The sequence below is a fragment of the Sapajus apella genome, unplaced genomic scaffold (genome assembly GCF_009761245.1).
Source record: "Sapajus apella isolate SASKATOON/1434 unplaced genomic scaffold, GSC_monkey_1.0 scaffold84, whole genome shotgun sequence".
Classification (NCBI taxonomy): domain Eukaryota; kingdom Metazoa; phylum Chordata; class Mammalia; order Primates; family Cebidae; genus Sapajus; species Sapajus apella.
In genome coordinates, this window is record NW_022437024.1 from 4,375,215 (window position 1) to 4,395,115 (window position 19,901).

At 39.2% G+C, this 19,901-nt stretch overlaps 1 protein-coding gene across 6 annotated transcripts in view; it reads left to right on the forward strand.

The window, feature by feature from the left end:
- Positions 1-19,901, forward strand: part of DERA (deoxyribose-phosphate aldolase) — a 123,514-nt gene that overhangs the window by 57,030 nt on the left and 46,583 nt on the right. For 4 of the 6 annotated variants that reach the window (XM_032253741.1, XM_032253743.1, XM_032253744.1 and 1 more), the window contains one exon: positions 10,022-10,150. The exons of the other annotated variants lie outside the window; for them this stretch is intronic. In XM_032253741.1, the coding sequence (XP_032109632.1) occupies positions 10,022-10,150 (129 nt within the window). The remainder of the gene's footprint in view (positions 1-10,021; positions 10,151-19,901) is intronic. 6 annotated transcript variants of the gene reach the window in all.

A 19,901-nucleotide genomic window follows, 5' to 3' on the forward strand; every position in this document is an offset into this window, starting at 1 on the left:
TTGTGCCACTCTATTGATTCAGCATCCACAATGTAATATATCCAGGGTTTCTAGCACACCCACTTTCACTACCCCTGAAAACCTCATTATAAGTCAAAACATTTATTAATAGGTTTTTAATGTGACATCACTATGCCAGCCACTTCTCTGGTGTATGTGCTTTGTTAAATTTTGCATTATTCTGACTAATTTGCAGTCGTGGTGTTGGAATTCCATTGTCATTTGTCAGGCATCTTTGATGATACCCTACCAAATTATTATATTTCTAGTACATGGCATGAATTGCTTTTTTTTTTTTTTTTTAATAGAAAATTTCCAGTTTTCATGTTGGAATTTTTAACAACAAACATAATATTACATGTGAATATGTAAGCAGAAAAAATAATAAAGGCTCTGAAGAATAAGGTCACAATGTTTGCAAAGATTTAACTGTAAGGACATTTACTGAAGTATTATTTATAACAGCAAAAAATCTGGAAGCTTAAGTATCCAATAGTAGGAAAATGATTGAATAAATTTTTTATGTCCATGTGATGGAAGATTGTGCAGCCATTAAAAATTGCTCCATAAACCTATATTTGTTAATATGGAAAGATTTCAAGGATATATTGAGGGGAAAAAAAGCAAGTTACAGAATAATATGTGCCATATATAATCACTTTTTTTAAGTTATAGAAGCCATAGAGTGGTTGATAGTCTAAAAAGCCTTCCTGTAAGAAAAATACCTGGATGCTAAACAAATTATAACAAACTTACCATATTAATTAATTAATTAATTTAGAGACAGAGTCTTGTTCTGTCACCCAGGATGGAGTAGAGTGGCCTGATGGTCTCAGCTCACTACAACCTCTGCCTCCTGCGTTCAAGCGATTCTCCTGCCTTAGGCTCTGGAGTAGCTGGGATTACAGGCTCGCGCCACCACACCCGGCTAATTTTTGTGCTTTTAGTAGAGACGGTGTTTCACCACGTTGGTCAGGCTGGTCTCGAACTCCTGCCCTTGTGATCTGCCTGCCCCAGCCTCTCAAAGTATTGTGATTACAGGCGTGAGCCACTGTGCCCGGCCATATCAAATTATTTTTTAACTTTTATTTTTGAGTAATTTTAAACTTACAGAAAAGTGGTAAAATTGGTACACAAAGCTCCAGTTTTATCACTCAGATTCCCCAGTTATAAAGTGCTATCCCAGTTACCTTTTTTTGGCTTATTTCCTCTGCGATGTATGTACAAACATATATAAATTATGTATATATACATATTTTTCTGAACCCTTTGGGACTAAGTTGTAGAATTGTTCACCTGTTACCCTTAAATACTTCAGTGTGCGTTTCCTAAAAACAAGGATAAGGACGCTCTTGTACCAAGTCACAGTACTGCATCAAAATCCGGAAATTAACATTGATACCATACTGCTAGTAAATCTACAGATTGTTTAGATTTTGCCGATTGTCCCAGTAATGTTCTTTATTAGGTCTAGGATCAGTTGTTTCATATCTCTATAATAGTCTTTAACCTAAAAGTACTAAGAACAGTCCTCAGTCTTTCCTTGTCTTTGATGATTATGGCCTGTTGTTTTATAAAATATACCCCAACTTGGTTTTGTTTGGTATTTTCTCACAATTAGATTCAAGTTATACATTTTTGGCAGGCGTACCACAGAAGTTTTTCTCTGTTTTTCTCAGTGCATTATTTCAGGAGTCACAAGATGTTAATTTATCCCATTATTGATGATGTTCCTTTTTTACTTGGCAAAAATGGTTTCTGCCAAGTTTCTCCATTATAAAATTAATAAGTATTTTGCATTTTAATAAGTAATTAATACAGATTATAAATGGAGATATTTTGAGACTATGTTAATATCCTTTCCCTCATTTAACTTTTATTCACTCTTTTGGCATCCATTGATAATTTTTCAGCTATTGCTCTGATTTTCTAATTCTGTCATTTCTTATATACTTATGAGTTGGCATTACCAAATATGGGCACAGTATGGAACCCTGCAAAGCCAGATGTGGTATTGAGATCCTTCCTTTCCTCCCTTCCTCCTTCTCTCCTTACCTCTCTCTCTCCTTCCCTTCCTTCTTCCTTCCTTCCTGTTTGTAAGAACTCATTGATTCTTATTTTACTCAATTGGTTGTAATCCTTTACCATCATTATTTATTTTGATACTCAAATAGTCCCAGATTTGGCCAGTGGGAGTGTAAACTGCTTAGTGGGTTTACCTTGCCTGCTGCCTAGACAGAGCCAGTTTCTCAAGACAGGGGAATTAGAATAGAGAAAGAGTAATTCGTGCAGAGCCATCTATGTGGCAGACCGGAGTTTTTATTATTACTCAAGTCAGTCTCCCAGAGCATTCTGGGGTCAGAGTTTTTTTTTTTTTGAGTTTCGCTCTTGTTACCCAGGCTGGAGTGCAAGGCGCGATCTCGGCGCACCGCAACCTCCGCCTCCTGGGTTCAAGCAATTCTCCTGCCGCAGCCTCTCAAGTCCCAGCCTGTAGCTGGGACTACAGGCGCGTGCCACCATGCCCAGCTAATTTTTTGTATTTTTAGTAGAGACGGGGTTTCACCATGTTGACCAGGATGGTCTTGATCTCTTGACCTCGTGATCCACTCACCTCAGCCTCCCAAAGTGCTGGGATTATAGGCATGAGCCACTGGGCCGGGCCTTGGGCTCAGAGTTTTTAAGGACAACTTGGTGAGTGGAGGAAGCCAGTGAGCCAGGAGTGCTGATTGGTTGGGTAGGAGATGAAATCCTAGGGAATTGAAGCTGTCCTCTCCTGCTGAGTTAGTTTCTGGGGGCGGGGGGGGGGGACAGTTTATCTGTCTGGGTGGTGCCAGCTGATCCATCAAGTGCAGAGTCTGCAAAATATCTCAAGCACTGATCTTAGGGTCACAATCTTGTAGCCTCCAGCTGCATGACTCCTAAGCCATCATTTCTAATCTTGTAGCTAGCTTGTTAGTTCTACAAAGGCAGTCTAGTGGCCAGGCAAGAAAGAGGTTTGTTTTGGGAAAGGGCTGTTATTGTCTTTGTTTTAAACTGTAAACTTCCTTTCAAAGTTAGTTCAGCCTATGCCCAGGAAGGAACAGGATAGCTTAAAGGTTGGAAACAAGGTGGAGTCAGTCAGGTTAGATCTCTTTTACTGTCTCAGTCATAATTTTGCAAAGGCGGTTTCAGGAGCTGCTTCCAACTGGCTCCTCTCTCCTTTTTATGTTCCCATCATTCTTTGAGAATTTCCTTGCTGTCTTGTAATAGATGTTTCAAATGTATTTTTGACTTTGCCTTCTCTAGCTTTGGAATCAGTCATTTCTCCAAGGAGCTAGTGCTTCTTTTATTGATGAATTGTATTTAGAAACCAAGATCTGGGTGCTAGGTATAACTTGTTGCTATTGGGGTGTTATTGTTTCTAGGCCCTCTTGACAGACAGATGTAGTAAATACATGCATGTACACATATACACAGCACACACATAGAAACACATTCGTTTATATTTGTTTATCTCTATGTCAATCTATAAATCTGTCTATCTTAGAACTTACAACTTCACACTGATAACCTCTATTATACTCCAGCATTGCATGGTTTATTCTTACTTTCTCCTTCCATGTTTATATCCCTTCTTCTTGTCAGTGAGAAATCTTGCTCCCATTATCCCATTATCTTCAGTGTAGTCATCTTTTTGATCAATATTTACCTATTTGATCAATTGCTTTGTGTTTGACAATCTCTAGACCCTGCAGTTGTTTTCCTGGCTGTACTCCCCAAGCCTTCCCCAACCTGTAGAATTTCCAGTCCTCACTAGTAAGGGTGACCTTCACTTTCCCCAGAGCTGACTGCAATTCCCCCTCACCTGGCCTCCACCCTGATGTGACAGCATGCAGGCTGAGAATTTCCCTGGGCCCCAGTGACATGGGAGCCAGGTTTCTCTCCACTTTAATGGCAATGTGTGGCTGAGAAAATCCCTGCTCCCCCTTTTCTGTGGTTGAGAGCTCCCAAAAATAGTGTTCAGAATCATTCTATATAAATCAACAATAAGAGGCTATTTCATCTCTTTTGGAGTAAGTCAGCGTTTACCATCATTTTACATGTGCTTGTTATTAATGGTGGATCTGAAGGAAAAATGATTGATGACCTTCCTAACCATTTGAATAATTACTTTTATATTTATTGGCAGAATTTCAGAAGGGTTTGAGCTGTAAAAGTAAAGCTCTGCTATCTAATCTTGGGGAGAAAAATGAAGCTTGGAGAGGTTCAGTAACTTTCCCAAGTAACACCACTAGTCAGTGGCCGAGCAAGGGCTGAAAAGTCCTGACTGAAACATGTGAACTCTACTGTAACATCATACACTTCTTTTCTTCCCATCCAGGGAGCTAATAGAGCAATTTATGGATCATTTAGTGTACTATACAAAATTAAGTAGCTTATGTTTCTGAATTACCTTAGAACTTTTCATTTCATGCAGCTTTTCACCCCTAGAAGAATGAAAACCAGGTCCTAGGATTATAATGCCCATGTGTCAAGTGAGTAGTTTGAACTAAAAGGGAGTTGACATCCCTTTGCATTCTGAGTTTTGACGACTCTGTTGCTCGAATCACTGCATTATATTTCCCTGAGAACACATTGTAACTACAGTGAGTGTGCAAGTGTATGAATGTGTGTGTATGTGCTGGGATATAGGCAGAAAATTTTGAGGAAACACAATTTTATTCCATGTGTGAAGACATGACTTCTCCTCTCTGTTCCATCACTGACCCACAATAAGATTTTGGGCAAGTCATTCATCTCGTCACATCTCACTTTTCTTTCTTGCTTTTTTTTTTGAGATAGAGTTTTGCTCTTGTTGTCCAGGCTGGAGTGCAATGGCGGGATCTGGGCCCACTGCAACCTTCGCCTCCCGAGTTCAAGTGATTCTCCTGCCTCAGCCTCCTGAGTAGCTGGGATTACAGGCATCCGCTGCCACCCCTGGATAATTTTTTGTATTTTTTTAGTAGAGACAGGTTTCACCATGTTGGCCAGGCTGGTCTCAAACTCCTGACCTCAGGTGATCCACCTGCCTCAGCCTCCCAAAGTGCTGGGATTACAGGTGTGAGCCACCACGCCCAGCCCACATCTCACTTTTCACGTGGGAAACGTAGAGGCAACTGCAAACTATCTCACAAGGGACAGTCAAATGGTGTATGGAGAACCCTGAGTAATTTTTGAGGGAAGAAGCTTTGAAAACCTAGGGGATTTCTCATCCTCTAGAGTAATTACTCCTCATGAAAAAATTTTTGGAAAGGGCATCTGTTGAACTTAGTACTTCACTTGTAATTTTGTCTGTGTGTGTGTGGTCTAGCAGCAGTTATAATAACTCCACACCCCACCATTTGTCCTTTCCTACGAACATAGGGTAAAACCTACCCCTTCGTTTGTCCATTGTGTGGCTCATTTATATTGAAAGTGCCAGCTGAGTTTGTTAAAGGACATAATTTGAGATTGACTGGGTTACATTTCAGTCATCAAGCCTCTTTGATTAGCATATGTCATTCATCTAGTTTCCAGGTGTCTATCATGGTACTGTAAACGTGCTCAAAACGACCTGAAGACTAATAACACTTCTTTGTGGTCTCTCTGGTTTGTGTTAGAGTGAAGTGGTCTATTTTTTATTATATGTAAGGTCTGCAAATTCTAGTTGTGCTTTCATAAGCATTAGGACAGTGGTTGCTTTTGTTTTTGTCTGTAAAAGTTATTTTTGGGTTTCTGGAAGTGTATAAGGAAAAATATGGGAAGCTAGTATTAAATGATTAAATGCCTACTAAATGCCTGGTTCTGTTCTAGCCACATGTATTATTTAATCATCACAAAAACATGTGAGCAAACTGAGCCTCCCTAAGTAATTAGGCTTAGAGAAATTGAATAATTCCTAAATGTTTACACAACTAGCGAGTAGCAAAAACTGTCGTTATCTCAAGAGTCTGCACTATTCAAAGTAGCATGGGTTCTTAGCTTAAAAACAAACTTGTTTGTGATATATAGTAAACTTTTCCCCCCCAGACTATTTTTTTAGGGCCCCAAAGAGGTTTTGTTTTATCTTCTTTAAGGAACATAGATCATGATGTCCTCTGCTTTTGTAAGTCCCTCTGTAATCTGAGCCTGATGAGCCCTGAGTAATAGCAGTAAAGCCATCACCGCTACCACCAGCTTTGAAAACAGGAGCTGACATCCTTTGAGCATGAACCATGTACTGGATATTGTTTGTTTTTATCAATTTGTGTATATTAACCTGTTTGATGCTCAAAATAACTCCATGAGGTGTGCATACTTCTATCATTTCTATTTTGTAAATGACAAACGTGGGACACATGTTTAGAGTTAAGTAACCCAAATCAAACAATAAATTAGTAGTAGAGCTGAGATGTGAATCCATGTGCTCAGGATAACCTGCATTATTGTCTGCAATACCATACTGTATTGTCTACAATACCATACTTCTTCAGTAAACAATTCATGAGTTGGAAATGAATAAAACTAATTCTGATTAAGTTAAGCTGAAAGGGGATTTATTAGGAAGACATAAAGGCACTCACTGAATAAGTATGAAGCCTTGCTTGGAAAAAAAACAGGACCATGAGAGAATAAGGACCAGGGATGTACGCAGCCAGATTGTACCACAGGAAGAGTTTGGTCCCAGGGCCATTGCTGGTGCTGCTCCTACTGGCCAGCACAGGTACCACACTGTTGACTGGTGGCTGGCCCTTGGGACACTGGACTTTTGGATCTCTTGCTATTGCTGATGCCACAATAATGAAGAAAATATCTATTCTTTCATCTTTGCCTCACTCTAAGATTCAAAGACCTGGGCAGAAGCAGTCACTTGATAGAGCCACGTCACATTTAAAAAAGACCAGATTTGGGGCTGGGCACAGTGGCTAAACCCTGTAGTCTCATCATTTTGGGAGGCCAAGGCGGACAGATCACGAGGTCAAGAGATTGCGACCATCCTGGCCAACCTGTTGAAACCCCGTCTCTACTGAAAAAACAAAAATTAGCTGGGGGCATGGTGGCTAGTACCTGTAGTCCCAGCTACTCAGGAGGCTGAGGCAGGAGAATCACTTGAACCTGAAAGGCGGAGGTTGCAGCGAGCCAAGATTATACCACTGTACTCCAGCCTGGTGACAAAGTGAGACTCTGTCTCAAAAAAAAAAAAAAAAGACTAGATTTGGTATAACTTTTGATTTAATTGTTCTAGTATATTTTGGGTGTGTAACAGCAAGAAATGACAACTTCCCACCTGTTGAACCTTAAGGATTAAGATGTTTTCTCAGTAAAACTTTCTTCTGTTATGTAGTAAAATAGATCAGTAAAATGATTTTAGAAATTGGCAGTTAAAGAATGAGAAGGCATTGGTTGCATATTTGTAAATCCAGTTATGCTCTAAGTGACCACTTTTGGCTCATTTTGTTTGGATCATGGATTAAAGAGCATAGCCTCCAAATGACTAAGTCATAAAATACCTCTGGTTTTCCTGGTTAATTTTAACTATACTTCAGGAAATTCTCTGGGCATCAGAAGGTAGTACTCTAGAAAAAGGATGGTGTTTTTTTTGTTTACAAGTATGGTTGCAATCAGTGTTTTAAGAATTTGTTTTACAGGCCAAAGTTAACTTTAACAACTGCTGTAATAAAATACTTTCAAGCCTTGTCTGATGGCCCTCTGATTGTAAGCACTAATCCATACAACAGAATTTGGGTTCAGTACAAGGAAGTGTGGGTCAGGCCATGAAATAGGATTTAACTTTTAGAACATAACGCTTAATGGAAATTCATTTTACTAGAATTCTGAACTTAATATAATTAAACTTTTTGAGTGCTTGTAACGTCAGGCAGTACGCAAAGTACTTTGTATCTCTCTCTCTTAATCCAACTAACTCTGTAAATATTATTGATACTTTAAGGATGGAACTGATACGGAGAGAAATAAATTTGCCTAAGGTCTCACAGAAAATGATGGAGTTAGGTTTTAAATCTGCATTTGTCTGACTCTAAATCCTGCTTTTAATGGCAACACTGTATTGTGGAAGAAAATCATTAATTAAATCACAAGTTAACTTGGAATAGCATTCTTGGATTTTTAGATCAGGAGATTTCCTTGTCACTTGTTCTTACAGAACAAGTTTCTTTTTTTAGATTCGGTAACTCAAGAAATGTCATTCCATCCAATTCATTCTCTGAGTTAAAAGAATATAAATTTTTATTGCTACATAGTCTATTACTATTTCTAACATTCTTACACAGGCTGTCATATTGGAGGCAGGCATAAGTAGGATGATTTTCTCCCAGGTTAGGTGGACGGGCAGGGTAAGGTAGGTGGTGTGGCACCTCAGATCATCCCTAGTACTCAGAACTGCACGTTACTAAGGATGTGTGAAAATCCCCTGTTCTTTATTGAAGAACCTTCTGTGGGTACCGTCTCTCAGTGGTAACAAACTTTCTAAACTTACTGAGCATCTTGGAATAGAATATTTGCTTTTGTTTCTCTTCATTTTTCACTTCTGAGCTTGAAGTTAAATTCATGTTTTCTAACATTGAGAAGACAAGTTTTATTTGGTTGTTACAGCTCTTGTGGTTTTAACTGAGTTTGTTAACTGAGGCTAATTATGCATCTTTTTAATGGACTTTAGTCAACCTATGCTTTACAGAACTCTCATTTTAGCTTTAAGAAATGCTTATCCCAACGCTTATTGTGAATGTTTCCCCCCTGCTTGGTTTGTGCTCATAAAACTACTTCCGGCCGGGCGGAGTGGCTCACGCCTGTAATCCCAGCACTTTGGGAGGCTTAGGTGGGTGGATCATGAGGTCAAGAGATTGAGACCATCCTGGCCAACATAATGAAACCCCGTCTCTAACTAAAATACAACAATTAGCTGGGTGTGGTGGCATGTGCCTGTAGTCCCAGCTACTCAGGAGGCTGAGGCAGGAGAATTGCTTGAAGCCAGGAGGCCCAGGCTGCAGTGAGCCGAAATTGCACCACTGCACTCCAGCCTGGCACCTGGTGAAAGAGTGAGACTCTGTCTCAAAAAAAACAAAAAGAAAAGCAAACCCAAAAAACTACTTCCTAATGAAAGATACTCAAATACAAAGGAAAGAAAAAGCCTTTGTCCTAATACCATAGCAGTAGCCTGAGTTTAAGAAATGAGAGTGGCCAGCCTGATACAGGGTAAAAGCCAAAATTCACTGGTGTCATTGACAAAAGACTTAAATAATTTTTAAATATTTAATACCCATGATTTTGGTCTAATTTGCTTACTAAAATCCTGTTACCTTTCATATAAATTGTTACCTTGATTATGAAATATGAAATAAATCTGGGCACAATGTGGAACCCTCCAAAGCCAGATGTGGTACTGGGGTCATGGGGTCAGGGGATATTAGAATCAAGGCAGCATCTCTGAGCTTCCCTAAAGATGGCTTTGTGTACATGTGTCCAACACTACCTGGCCAGGCCCAACATTTTTTAGTCAGATATATAGATACACTCTGGCAGGTAGTGGGGCAAGCTGGCATGTCTTTGTTGTCCTTAACATAACCCTCAAGAAAGATGTACTTTATTATATTTCAAACAAAGAACCTATTACTTATGAATGGAAGAATTAATAAGAACCTAAGATTTTTTTTTATTACTTTGCAAAGTGGTACACCAGTGTACGTATGGTAGCTACATTTGTGTTTTGTTGGAAGCAACCATCATATGGACGACAGAAATTATTTATAATTTGCATGTCATTATCATGATATTTAAAAAGTCTATGTCTCTGGACCTCAGGCCAGGGCTTAGAAACGGTTTCATGGTAGCAAACTAAGCATTCCCTGTAACAGGATGTGAACTGCAACAGAATGCTCCAGGCAATGTTAAATTGGGGTGATTTTTAGAAAGTGACAAATGTTTTATGTTTCCTAAATGTGAAATGGGTTCTACCAGTTCTAAACGGCTGCCAACTTATGTTATCACTTGCCTGCTTTGTAACTGCCTCAATTATTTTCTTCCCCAGCCCTGTATGATGAGATTCGTCAGTTTCGCAAGGCCTGTGGGGAGGCTCATCTTAAAACTATATTAGCAACAGGAGAACTTGGATCTCTTACTAATGTCTACAAAGCCAGTATGATAGCAATGATGGCAGGTAAGTGTTTTATTTTCATACTATGTTTTCTATTGAATTGATGTTTTTAGGAGAAATTAATTATGTGAAAGCATTTAGCTATTAAACATGTTAACCACTTGGAATTTTCTTGTGGGAGGAATCAGATAACTTTGTAAAAACACATTCAATGTGAAGTGGTCAAAGACGCCTGGCTTTCTTCCACATTTTTTTTTTTTTTTTGGGTGGCATTTCATTGCTGCACTATGCTTATAAGGCAGTAGATGGCTCTCTTGTTAGTGAATTGCCTTCTGTTGTATTCTTTGATTATTCACTCATCAACATATGTTAGACAGAAATTTCTTTAACTCTGACTTCTCTCTGAATTTAAGTTTTTCATTTATCTTGGAGATATGTATCCATACTCTCTGAGGCAGGCTCTGCCTTTGTGTTAGTTTTTTAAAATTTAGTGCAGTATCATTGTTTTTTATACTTTCAAATATGAGTTGACTTATTCTTTATCTCTGTGAACAGCAGGTCTTTCCATTTAGACATCCAAGTTTGCAGCCTAGGAGTCATGCTTGGTTCTTTCTTTTTCTCACCTTCATATAAATCAGTGAAGTCTTGAGAGTTCTCTCCAGACCTCTTTGCTGTGTCTGACACATCTTCCCTCTGTTCTGAGTGCTGCTTTCTTAGGCCACCATCCTCCTCCACAAGAATTTCTTCAACTGTTCCCCTGTCTTCTTGACTTTTGTTCCTCTCCAATCTGTTCTCCACACTGTTGCCACAGTTTTTTTTTTTTTTTAATGCTAATTTTACTATGGTACTGCTTGCTTAAAATGTCTTCAGTGGTTTCCCTTCATCTTCAAGATAAAGTGTAAATTTCTTGATTCTTATTTTAAAAAGGTCCTTCCTAAGACCCTGGCTGTGCCTCTGTCATCTCATTTTCCCTTCACATCATGTTTTCCAGCCATGTAGAATTACTTGCAGTTCTCTGCAAATGGTGCCGTCGAACTCTTTTGAGTCTTTATATGTTCTGTGCCTCTTTCCTGCAATGTTTTTGCCCACATAACTCAACATCTCTAGGTTCAGTTCAGATTCCACCTTTTTCAGGAATTATTTCCCCTGATACTGCATCTTCCCCTGCCGTTTGGCTCATTATCTCCTCTGTGTGTCCCTGCAGCATTCAGTTAAAAACCCTATCATATAACTTATCACATGACATTGCGATTGAGTGTTGAATTTCTTTTTTTTTTTTTCAATATATATTTTCTTGCACTTTAGGTTCTGGGGTAAATGTGCAGAACGTGCAGGATTGTTGCATAGGCATATACATGGCAATGTGGTTTGCTGCCTCCATCCCCTCATCACCTATATCTGGTATTTCTCTCCATGTTATGACTCCCCAACCTCCCTACCCTCTGCTGTCCTTCCCCTATTCCCCCCACAGCAGACCCCAGTGTGTGATGCTCTGCTCCCTGTGTCCATGTGTTCTCATTGCTCAATACCCACCTATGAGTGAGAACATGCGGTGTTTGGTTTTCTGCTCTTATGTCAGTTTGCTGAGAATGATGGTTTCCAGATTCATCCATGTCCCTACAAAGGACACAAACTCATAGTTTTTTTGTGGCTGTATAGTATTCCATGGTGTATATGTGCCACCTTTTCCTTGTCCAGTCTATCATCAATGGATATTTGGGCTGGTTCCAGGTCTTTGCTATTGTAAACAGTGCTGCAATGAACAAGCATTTGCATGTGTCTTTATAATAATCCTTTGGATATTTACCGAGTAATGGGATTGCTGGGTCAAATGGAATTTCTGTTTCTAGGTCCTTGAGGAATCATCACACTGTCTTCCGCAATGGTTGATTGAACTAATTTACACTCCCACCAACAGTGTAAAAACATTCCTATTTCTCCACATCCTCTCCCGCATCTGTTGTCTCAAGATTTTTTTAATGATCGCCATTCTAACTGGTGTGAGATGGTATCTCAATGTGGTTTTGATTTGCATTTCTCTAATGCCAGTAATGAGCATTTTTTCATATGTTTGTTGGCCACATAAATGTCGTCTTTTGAAAAGTGTCTGTTAATATCCTTCACCCACTTTTGAATGGGGTTGTTTGTTTTTCTCTTGTAAATCTGTTTCAGTTCTTTGTAGATTCTGTATATTAGCCCTTTGTCAGATGCGTAGATTGCAAAATTTTTTTTCCCATTCTGTTGGTTGCCAGTTCACACTAATGATGGTTTCTTTTGCTGTTCAGAAGCTCTGGAGTTTAATTAAATCACATTTGTCTATTTTGCCTTTTGTTGCCAATGCTTTTGGTGTTTTAGTTATGAAGTCTTTGCCTGTGCCTATATCCTAAATGGTTTTGCCTAGGTTTTCTTCTAGGATTTTTATGGTGTTAGGTCTTATGTTTAAGTCATTAATCCACCTGGAGTTCATTTGAGTATAAGGTGTCAGGAAGGGGTCCAGTTTCTGCTTTCTGCACATGGCTAGCCAGTTTTCCCAACACCATTTATCAAACAGGGAATTCTTTCCCCATTGCTTGTTTTTGTCAGGTTTGTCAAAGATCAGATGGTTGTAGGTGTGTGGTGTTGCCATCGAGGCCTCTGTTCTGTTCCATTGGTCTATATCTCTGTTTTGGTACCAGTACCATGCTGTTTTGATACTGTAGCCCTGTAGTATAGTTTGAATTCAGGTAGGGTGATGCCTCCAGCTTTGTTCTTTTTACTTAGAATTGTCTTGGCTATGCGGGATTTCTTTTGGTTCCGTATGAAGCTTAAGGTGGTTTTTTTCCAGTTCTGTGAAGAGGGTCATAGGTAGCTACATGGGGATAGCGTTGAATCTATAAATTACTTTGGGCAGTATGGCCATTTTCACAATATTGATTCTTCCTAACCATGAGCATGGAATGTTTTTCCATCTGTTTGTGTCCACTCTTGTTTCCTTGAGCAGTGGTGTATAGTTCTCCTTGAAGAGGTTCTTTACATCCTTTGTTAGTTGTATTCCTAGGTATTTTATTCTCTTTGTAGCAATTGTGAATGGCAGTTTGCTCTTGATTTGGCTCTCTTTAAGTTTGTTATTGGTGTATAGGAATGCTTGTGATTTCTGCACATTAATTTTGTATCTTCAGACTTTGCTGAAGTTGCTTATAAGTTTCAGGAGATTTTGGGCTGAGATGATGGCGTCTTCTAAATATACAATCATGTCATCTGCAAATAGAGACAATTTGACTTCCTCCTTTCCTAATTGAATACTCTTCATTTCTTTTTCTTTCTAGATTTATCTGGATAGAACTTCCAATACTATATTGAATAGGAGTGGTGAGAGAGGGCATCCTTGTCTAGTGCCATATTTCAAAGGGAGTGCTTCCAGTTTTTGCCCATTCAGTATGATATTGGCTATGGGTTTGTCATAAATAGCTTTCATGATTTTGAGATACGTTCCATTGATACCTAGTTTATTGAGAATTTTTAGCATAAAGGGCTGTTGAATTTTGTCAAAGGCCTTCTCTGCATCTATTGAGATAATCGTGGTTTTTTTGTCTATGGTTCTGTTTATGTGTTGGATTACATTTATAGACTTGCGTTTGTTTAACCAGCCTTGCATCCCCTGAATGAAGCCTACTTGATTGTGATGGATAAGCTTTTTGTTGTGCTGTTGCAGTGGGTTTGCCAGTATTTTATTGAAGATTTTTACATCTATGTTCATCATGGATATTGGCCTGAAGTTTTCTTTTCATGTTGAGTCTCTGCCAGGTTTTGGTATCAGGATGATGTTGATCTTATGATTTGGGAAGGATTTCCTCTTTTTGTATTGTTTGGAATAGTTTCAGAGGGAGTGGTATCAGCTCCTCTTTGTATGTCTGGTAGAATTCGGCTGTAAACCCATCTGGGCCTGGGCTTTTTTTGGTTGGTAGGCTATTAATTGCTGCCTCAACTTCAGCCCTTGTTATTGGTCTGTTCAGGGTTTCAAATTCTTCCTGGTTTAGGCTTGGGAGGGTGCAAGTGTCCAGGAATTTATCCATTTCTTTCTTCCAGGTTTACTTTTTTTGTGTACAAGACTTGCTTGTAGTAATCTCTGATGGTAGTTTGTATTTCTGTGGAATAGGTGGTGATATCCCCTTTATTGTTTTTTGAGTGTTGAATTTCTAAGTGTCTTTCTAGGGGGCCATATATTTGGATGAGGATACCTGGTTTCTCCGTTCTTGAATCTGGGCCAGCCATTGCAGTCACTCTACGCATTGTACACTCTTGTGTACTTTTTGAGTGCTTTGGCAGGCATAGTAGATCATTCCTTGTAACTCTTCAGAAAATCAGCCTGCTAGTCATCAATGGTGCTGTTGCTTTGGTCACAGCTGATGTATCCAGAAAATATCTACACTTGTTGTCCAAGAGCAAAATCTCAGAAAAACCTGAAGATGACAAGGAATGGAACACATTGAACAATTGTTCATCAGTGATGTTGACATTTCAAAGGTTCAGAGTAGAAGACTCACTATGCCTCTTAGGAACCTGGGAAAAGCCCCTTGGAGGCTACTTGGTATACAGGTAGCACCCATTTCATGTTCCTTGCCAGCAGAAGTGATTGTTAGTCCATGTGTCAAAGTAAAAGTTTGGAAACGAATATCAGCAGCCACAGATCGTACATGGTTTGTGGTAGCCACACTGTGTGTTGTGCACATGAGCCTGAGATACTCCTCAGGGTCACATTGGAGCCAATCTTGTGATATCTGGTACCCGGCTGATATCCTGGTCACAATGAAAGTGTATTCATTCTGGGAGGTCAGCCAATCCTGTCCTACCCACGGCACCTAGTACTCATGATAGGAATGTGGTATTAGGTCATCATGCTTTGGAAGCTCTGTCCCACCCTCTACCCATCCTGTCCACAGAAAAAAATGTGATTATAAACATATCCCTTTATCTTTACCTGTCTGCTTGTTTCTCTGTTTATGTTGTTTATCCACTTCATTTCTTCATTTAAGCAGTGTCTATTGAACACTTACTGTGAGTAATAAAACTGTATTCATGGTGTGCTTTACTAGATACATTGATATAATATTCCTTAGTGCTCACATCAGTTCTGGAGTTGAAGAAATCTAAGATTGTGTGACTTGTTTAAGGTCACAAAGCCAATAAATGAACTATATGAACATCCAGGTCTTTGGGCTCTAGGTTTATTGCTTTTTCACTTGTAACACAGCTGTTTCCCAAGGCTCACACTAGTTTTATCATAAATGAAAGATACAATCTTTGTGAGGTATAATATATGAAAGCATGTAGCATACTTCTTGGCCCATAGTTTATACTTCCTATTATGTTAAGAAGGTATATAATGGAATTGAGGTATTCTTTGATGAACTTTACACATTTTAAAATATTTTTATACTCTTGTTTCAATTTCATATGTAACTTGCACAAAATAATCCCCCAACAAGTAATTTAAAAATTTCTGACTAAATTCAGTATTCTACTTCTGTTCTGATGTAAAATTATTTCTTTAAATCAATTTCACTGAGGCAGATTTGCATTCAGTAAAATTCAGATGCTGTGTAGACAGTGTGATGAGTTTGGCAGTTTGCAAACAGCTGTAACCACTCCTTTCTTCAAGACATAGAATATTTCCATCCTCCTAGAAATATTTTTTGTGTCCTTTTATAGTAACCTCCACTCAGCTCATCTGCTGTCTCAGCTGTGACCGCTTTTCCACTTTTATTATCATACTTAGGTTTGCCAGTATTGGAACATTATCTCGTCACATAGTGTGTACTCTTTTGTGCTTCGTTTTTGCCCTCATTAAAAATAATACATGGGAGATCTTAAGGAGTTTGCCTAGAAGTATTTTATTGCGTAAGTATACTTAGTTGCTAAAATTATTGGCATAATGTTGTTTATAATATGTTCTTCTATTCTGGTATCTATGGGATCTGTAGTTGTATCTCTTTCTTTATTCCTGATATTGATCATTTTTGTTTCCTTTCCTGTTGTTGTTTTTGTTTTCCTTCTTCTTCCTCTGCTTGTTCATTCTAGGGCTTTGCCAATTATTAATCTTTTCAAAGAGCCAATTTTTTATTTTGTTGCTTTTTTTTATTACTTTTCAGTTAAAGGTATTTTCTAATTTCCCTTGTGATTTCTTTTGTTATTTAAAGTGTTATTTACAGTGAGGTATTTACTTTCCAAATATTTTGTGCTTTATGGATATCCTATTGTTGCTTTATAATTTAAGATTCTATTATCCTCAGAGAGTGTCCATTGTAAGCACCTTTTGTCTTTTGGAATTAATAGTTATTTTATAGCTCATTTTATGGTTGTATTTAGTTATATCCTTCAAGTGCACACTTAAAAGAATGTGTGTTTCAGCTGTTAGAGCAAATGACAGATCAGATTGGTTGATAATGTTTTTCAGATCCAGTTTTGTTTTCCTTTTGGTCTACCAGTTCTATTTATTAATGGGAGAGTGTTAAAGTCTCCAAACATGATTGTGGATTTGTCTGGTTATCCCTTTGGTCTGTCAGTTTTTTCATCATGTATTTTGGAGCTCTCTTGTTAGGTATATACACTTTTAGGATTGTTGTGTTTACCTGTTGAAGGAGCACATTTGTCACTATGAAATCTTTCTTTTTATCTCTGATACTAGTCCTCGTCTGAATGTCTACTGTATAATATTCATCTGGCTACACCAGTTTCTTGTGTTTAATACTTGCATGGTATATGTTTTTTCATCCTTTTATTTTCAACCCATCTGTGGCTATATATTTAAAATTTATCTCTTGTAGGCATTTCTTTTCTAATCTATTGTGACAGTTTCTACTTTTTCAAATGTTTTATTCATTTATGTTTCATATAATTATTGATATGGTAGGAGTTAAGTCTGTCATCTCGCAAACTTTTTCCCATTAGTTTGAATCTATTTTTGGTTCCTCTTTTCTTGCCACCTTTTGAGTTCATCAGCTATTTTTATAACATTTTGTATCTTCTGTTGGCTTTTTATATATAAACTCTTTGTAAAAAATTTTAAGTGATTGCTCCAACAGTGTGCATTCTTAATTTATCGCAGTCTACTTTGAATTAATGTTAAACTATACATGTCACATATATAAGAACTTTACAACAGTTTAATTTATATTCTCATTAGTTCTTTGAGTTAATATTCTTTTATTCTATAAATATCATAAACCTCTTATTACAATGAAGTGATTTTTTAAACAGTCATTTGTCTTTTAAGGACATTAACAAAGAAAAAACTAAGATAAGCTAGTGTTTTGTTTTCCCATTAATGTATCACTTCAGTCTTTATTTCTTCTTATAAATATGGGTTTCCCTCTTATATAATTTAGTCTGGGAAATTTCCACAGGTATTTTTTTGCAGTACAGGTCTGCTGGCGATGAGTTCTTTCTGGTTTTATTCATCTGAAAATGTTGTTATTTCAACCCCGTTTTAAGGATAGTTTGCTAACTATAGATTTTTGGGTTAGGAATTTTCTTATTTCAGCCTTTAAATAAATCATTCAATTTTGTGGAATTCCATTTCTTCTTGTTTCCTTGTATATAACATCTTATCTTACTCTGGCTATGGTCAATCAATATTTTCCTTTTGTCTTTTTTGTTTTCCCAGTAATTTGACCACAATCTACCTAACTATGGTCTTCTTTGTATTTATCCTGAACTTTTCTGAGCTACTTGGATTAGGAGATTGATGTTTTCTATCAATTTAGGACATTTTCAAAACCATATTTTTAAATGCATCTTCTACCCCATTCTACTGGTCTTTCCTTCTCAGAACACAAGTAGATGAGTGTTAGACTACTTGATATTACCCTATAGGTTACTGAGGTCCTGTTTGTTTTATTTTTAATCTGTTTTCTCCTCTGTTCTCCTGATTGGTTACATGGATCTTTATTCAGTTTCATCGCAGGATCTTTAGGGTGTCACTTTGCCAGTCAGAAACCTCCACGCGCTTCTGCCTGAGTTTTGCTTCTGGCTGCTGGGCTTCTTCCACCCACTCAGCCTAGCAGGCTTCACCTGGCTTACACTACTGGCCTGGATCCAACACCTGCCAAAGCAAGCCAGGCACGGAGTGGCAAGGGGTATGTTAGCGAGCGCATGCAAAGTCCAGCCACTGTGCACAGCAAGGCACACCAGCTGAGGCAGGGCAGGCAGCTGTGGGTGCAGGCTCCATGCGAGGCTGCAGCTAGACCAGACATACGCAGCTTCCTCTGTGGACACCAGTGTCTGGACAAGGGGAACACATTGGTGCCCAAAAACTTGGAGATACCAGGAAGCACAGAGCCCCAAAGAGGGTTGTACAGCTGTCATAGCTCTAGCTTGGGGAGCCCCAAAGTCTGGGCTCCCAGAAGGGCCACAGCTCCTTCTTCCTTTTTATTACCTATAATGTGGCTTGTTAGGGGTGTGTTTCAACACCGTTTGTGTTACAGCTCTTTTAGTCCCGCCATTCGATGGGTTCTGAGTTCTTGTCCTGTGTCCAGGAAAAATGAAGTACATGGACAACTGGAGGGTGAGCAAGGCACATAGGAGCTTCATTAAGCAACAGAACAGCTCTCAGGAGACCTAAAGCGGGTAGCTCCTTCTGCAGGCAGGTTGTCCCAGTAAGTGTCCAGTTCTCAGTGGAGAGGAGACATGTAGTGGGTAGCTCTTTTCCGCAGGATGGTTATCCTTGTGAGTGTGTGACTCTAGCTGAGTCTGAGGTTTTTATGTGCACAAAATAGAGGGAGTGCGTATTGACTGGTCCATGGGTGGCCATGGACTGCCCTAGAAAAAGCATGATCTGATTGCCCTAACAGTCATCAATGAAGTTCTATGGCCTTCACCCAGAACTGGCAGCATAGACCCCTGGCCTCAGGCTGTCCCTGGCTTGAAGGTGGGGCTTCACCAGGGTCCCATCCCTTCCTTCCTAGGAACCTGTCTGCCTCCCACCACCATCAACATGTTGTCCATGGCACTCAGGCTGTTCACACTGAGGGGCGCCTGCAGATACACACCAAGCTGCCCTTAGCCCCTCGGCTTTTCTCCTATGCTTATTGTTGCCGAAAGTCCTGAAGGGGCTGAGGTGGTGGGAGGCTGGTGTGTCAGTGCCACCCTGAACATGTGCATACCCAGCCAGATTGTGGCAGCACCTGGGCTTGGCCACAACTTTGCTCCACAATGGAGCAGGCACCAGGACCAGGGAGAGGCCAGGGAGTGAGAGGAGGTACTTCTGAGCCTGCATGGGTAGGGGCCTTCCTAGGCTCCTAAGAGCGCAGGGATGCCTGGGTCCAGAGATGCAGCTGGGTGGCTGCAGCTGTCCCTGGGAGGATGGGGCTCTTGCCCTACCATCATGGTAGAGGGTGAGGCTCTTACTTGTTTCCAGCCCTCACTAGCTCTATGGAGCATGCAGCCCCAGCCACACCTCCCCCGCTGCAGCTGGTGTACCCACAGTGGCTGCTGCAGATGGGCCACTGCCGCCATTACTTTGATCCTTATTTTCTATCTCAAATCAGCTTTTAAGCCCATCCAGTGAAATGTATGCTGCTGTACATTTTTAGTTTAGAATTTCCATTTGCTTCTTTTTTATAATTTTCATTTCTCTACTGACGTGTCCTCATTTTTTCATTGGTTGAGATCATATTTTCCTTTAAGCAATTGAGTATATTTGTAATAGCTGATTTAAAGTCCTTATCTGCTAATTTGTACAGCTGGGTTATTTCAAAGGTCTGTATTTTGAGCTTTTAATTTTTTAGTGCCTGAGTTTTATTGTTATTTATAGCAGGAGGGCAAGTCTCATAACATT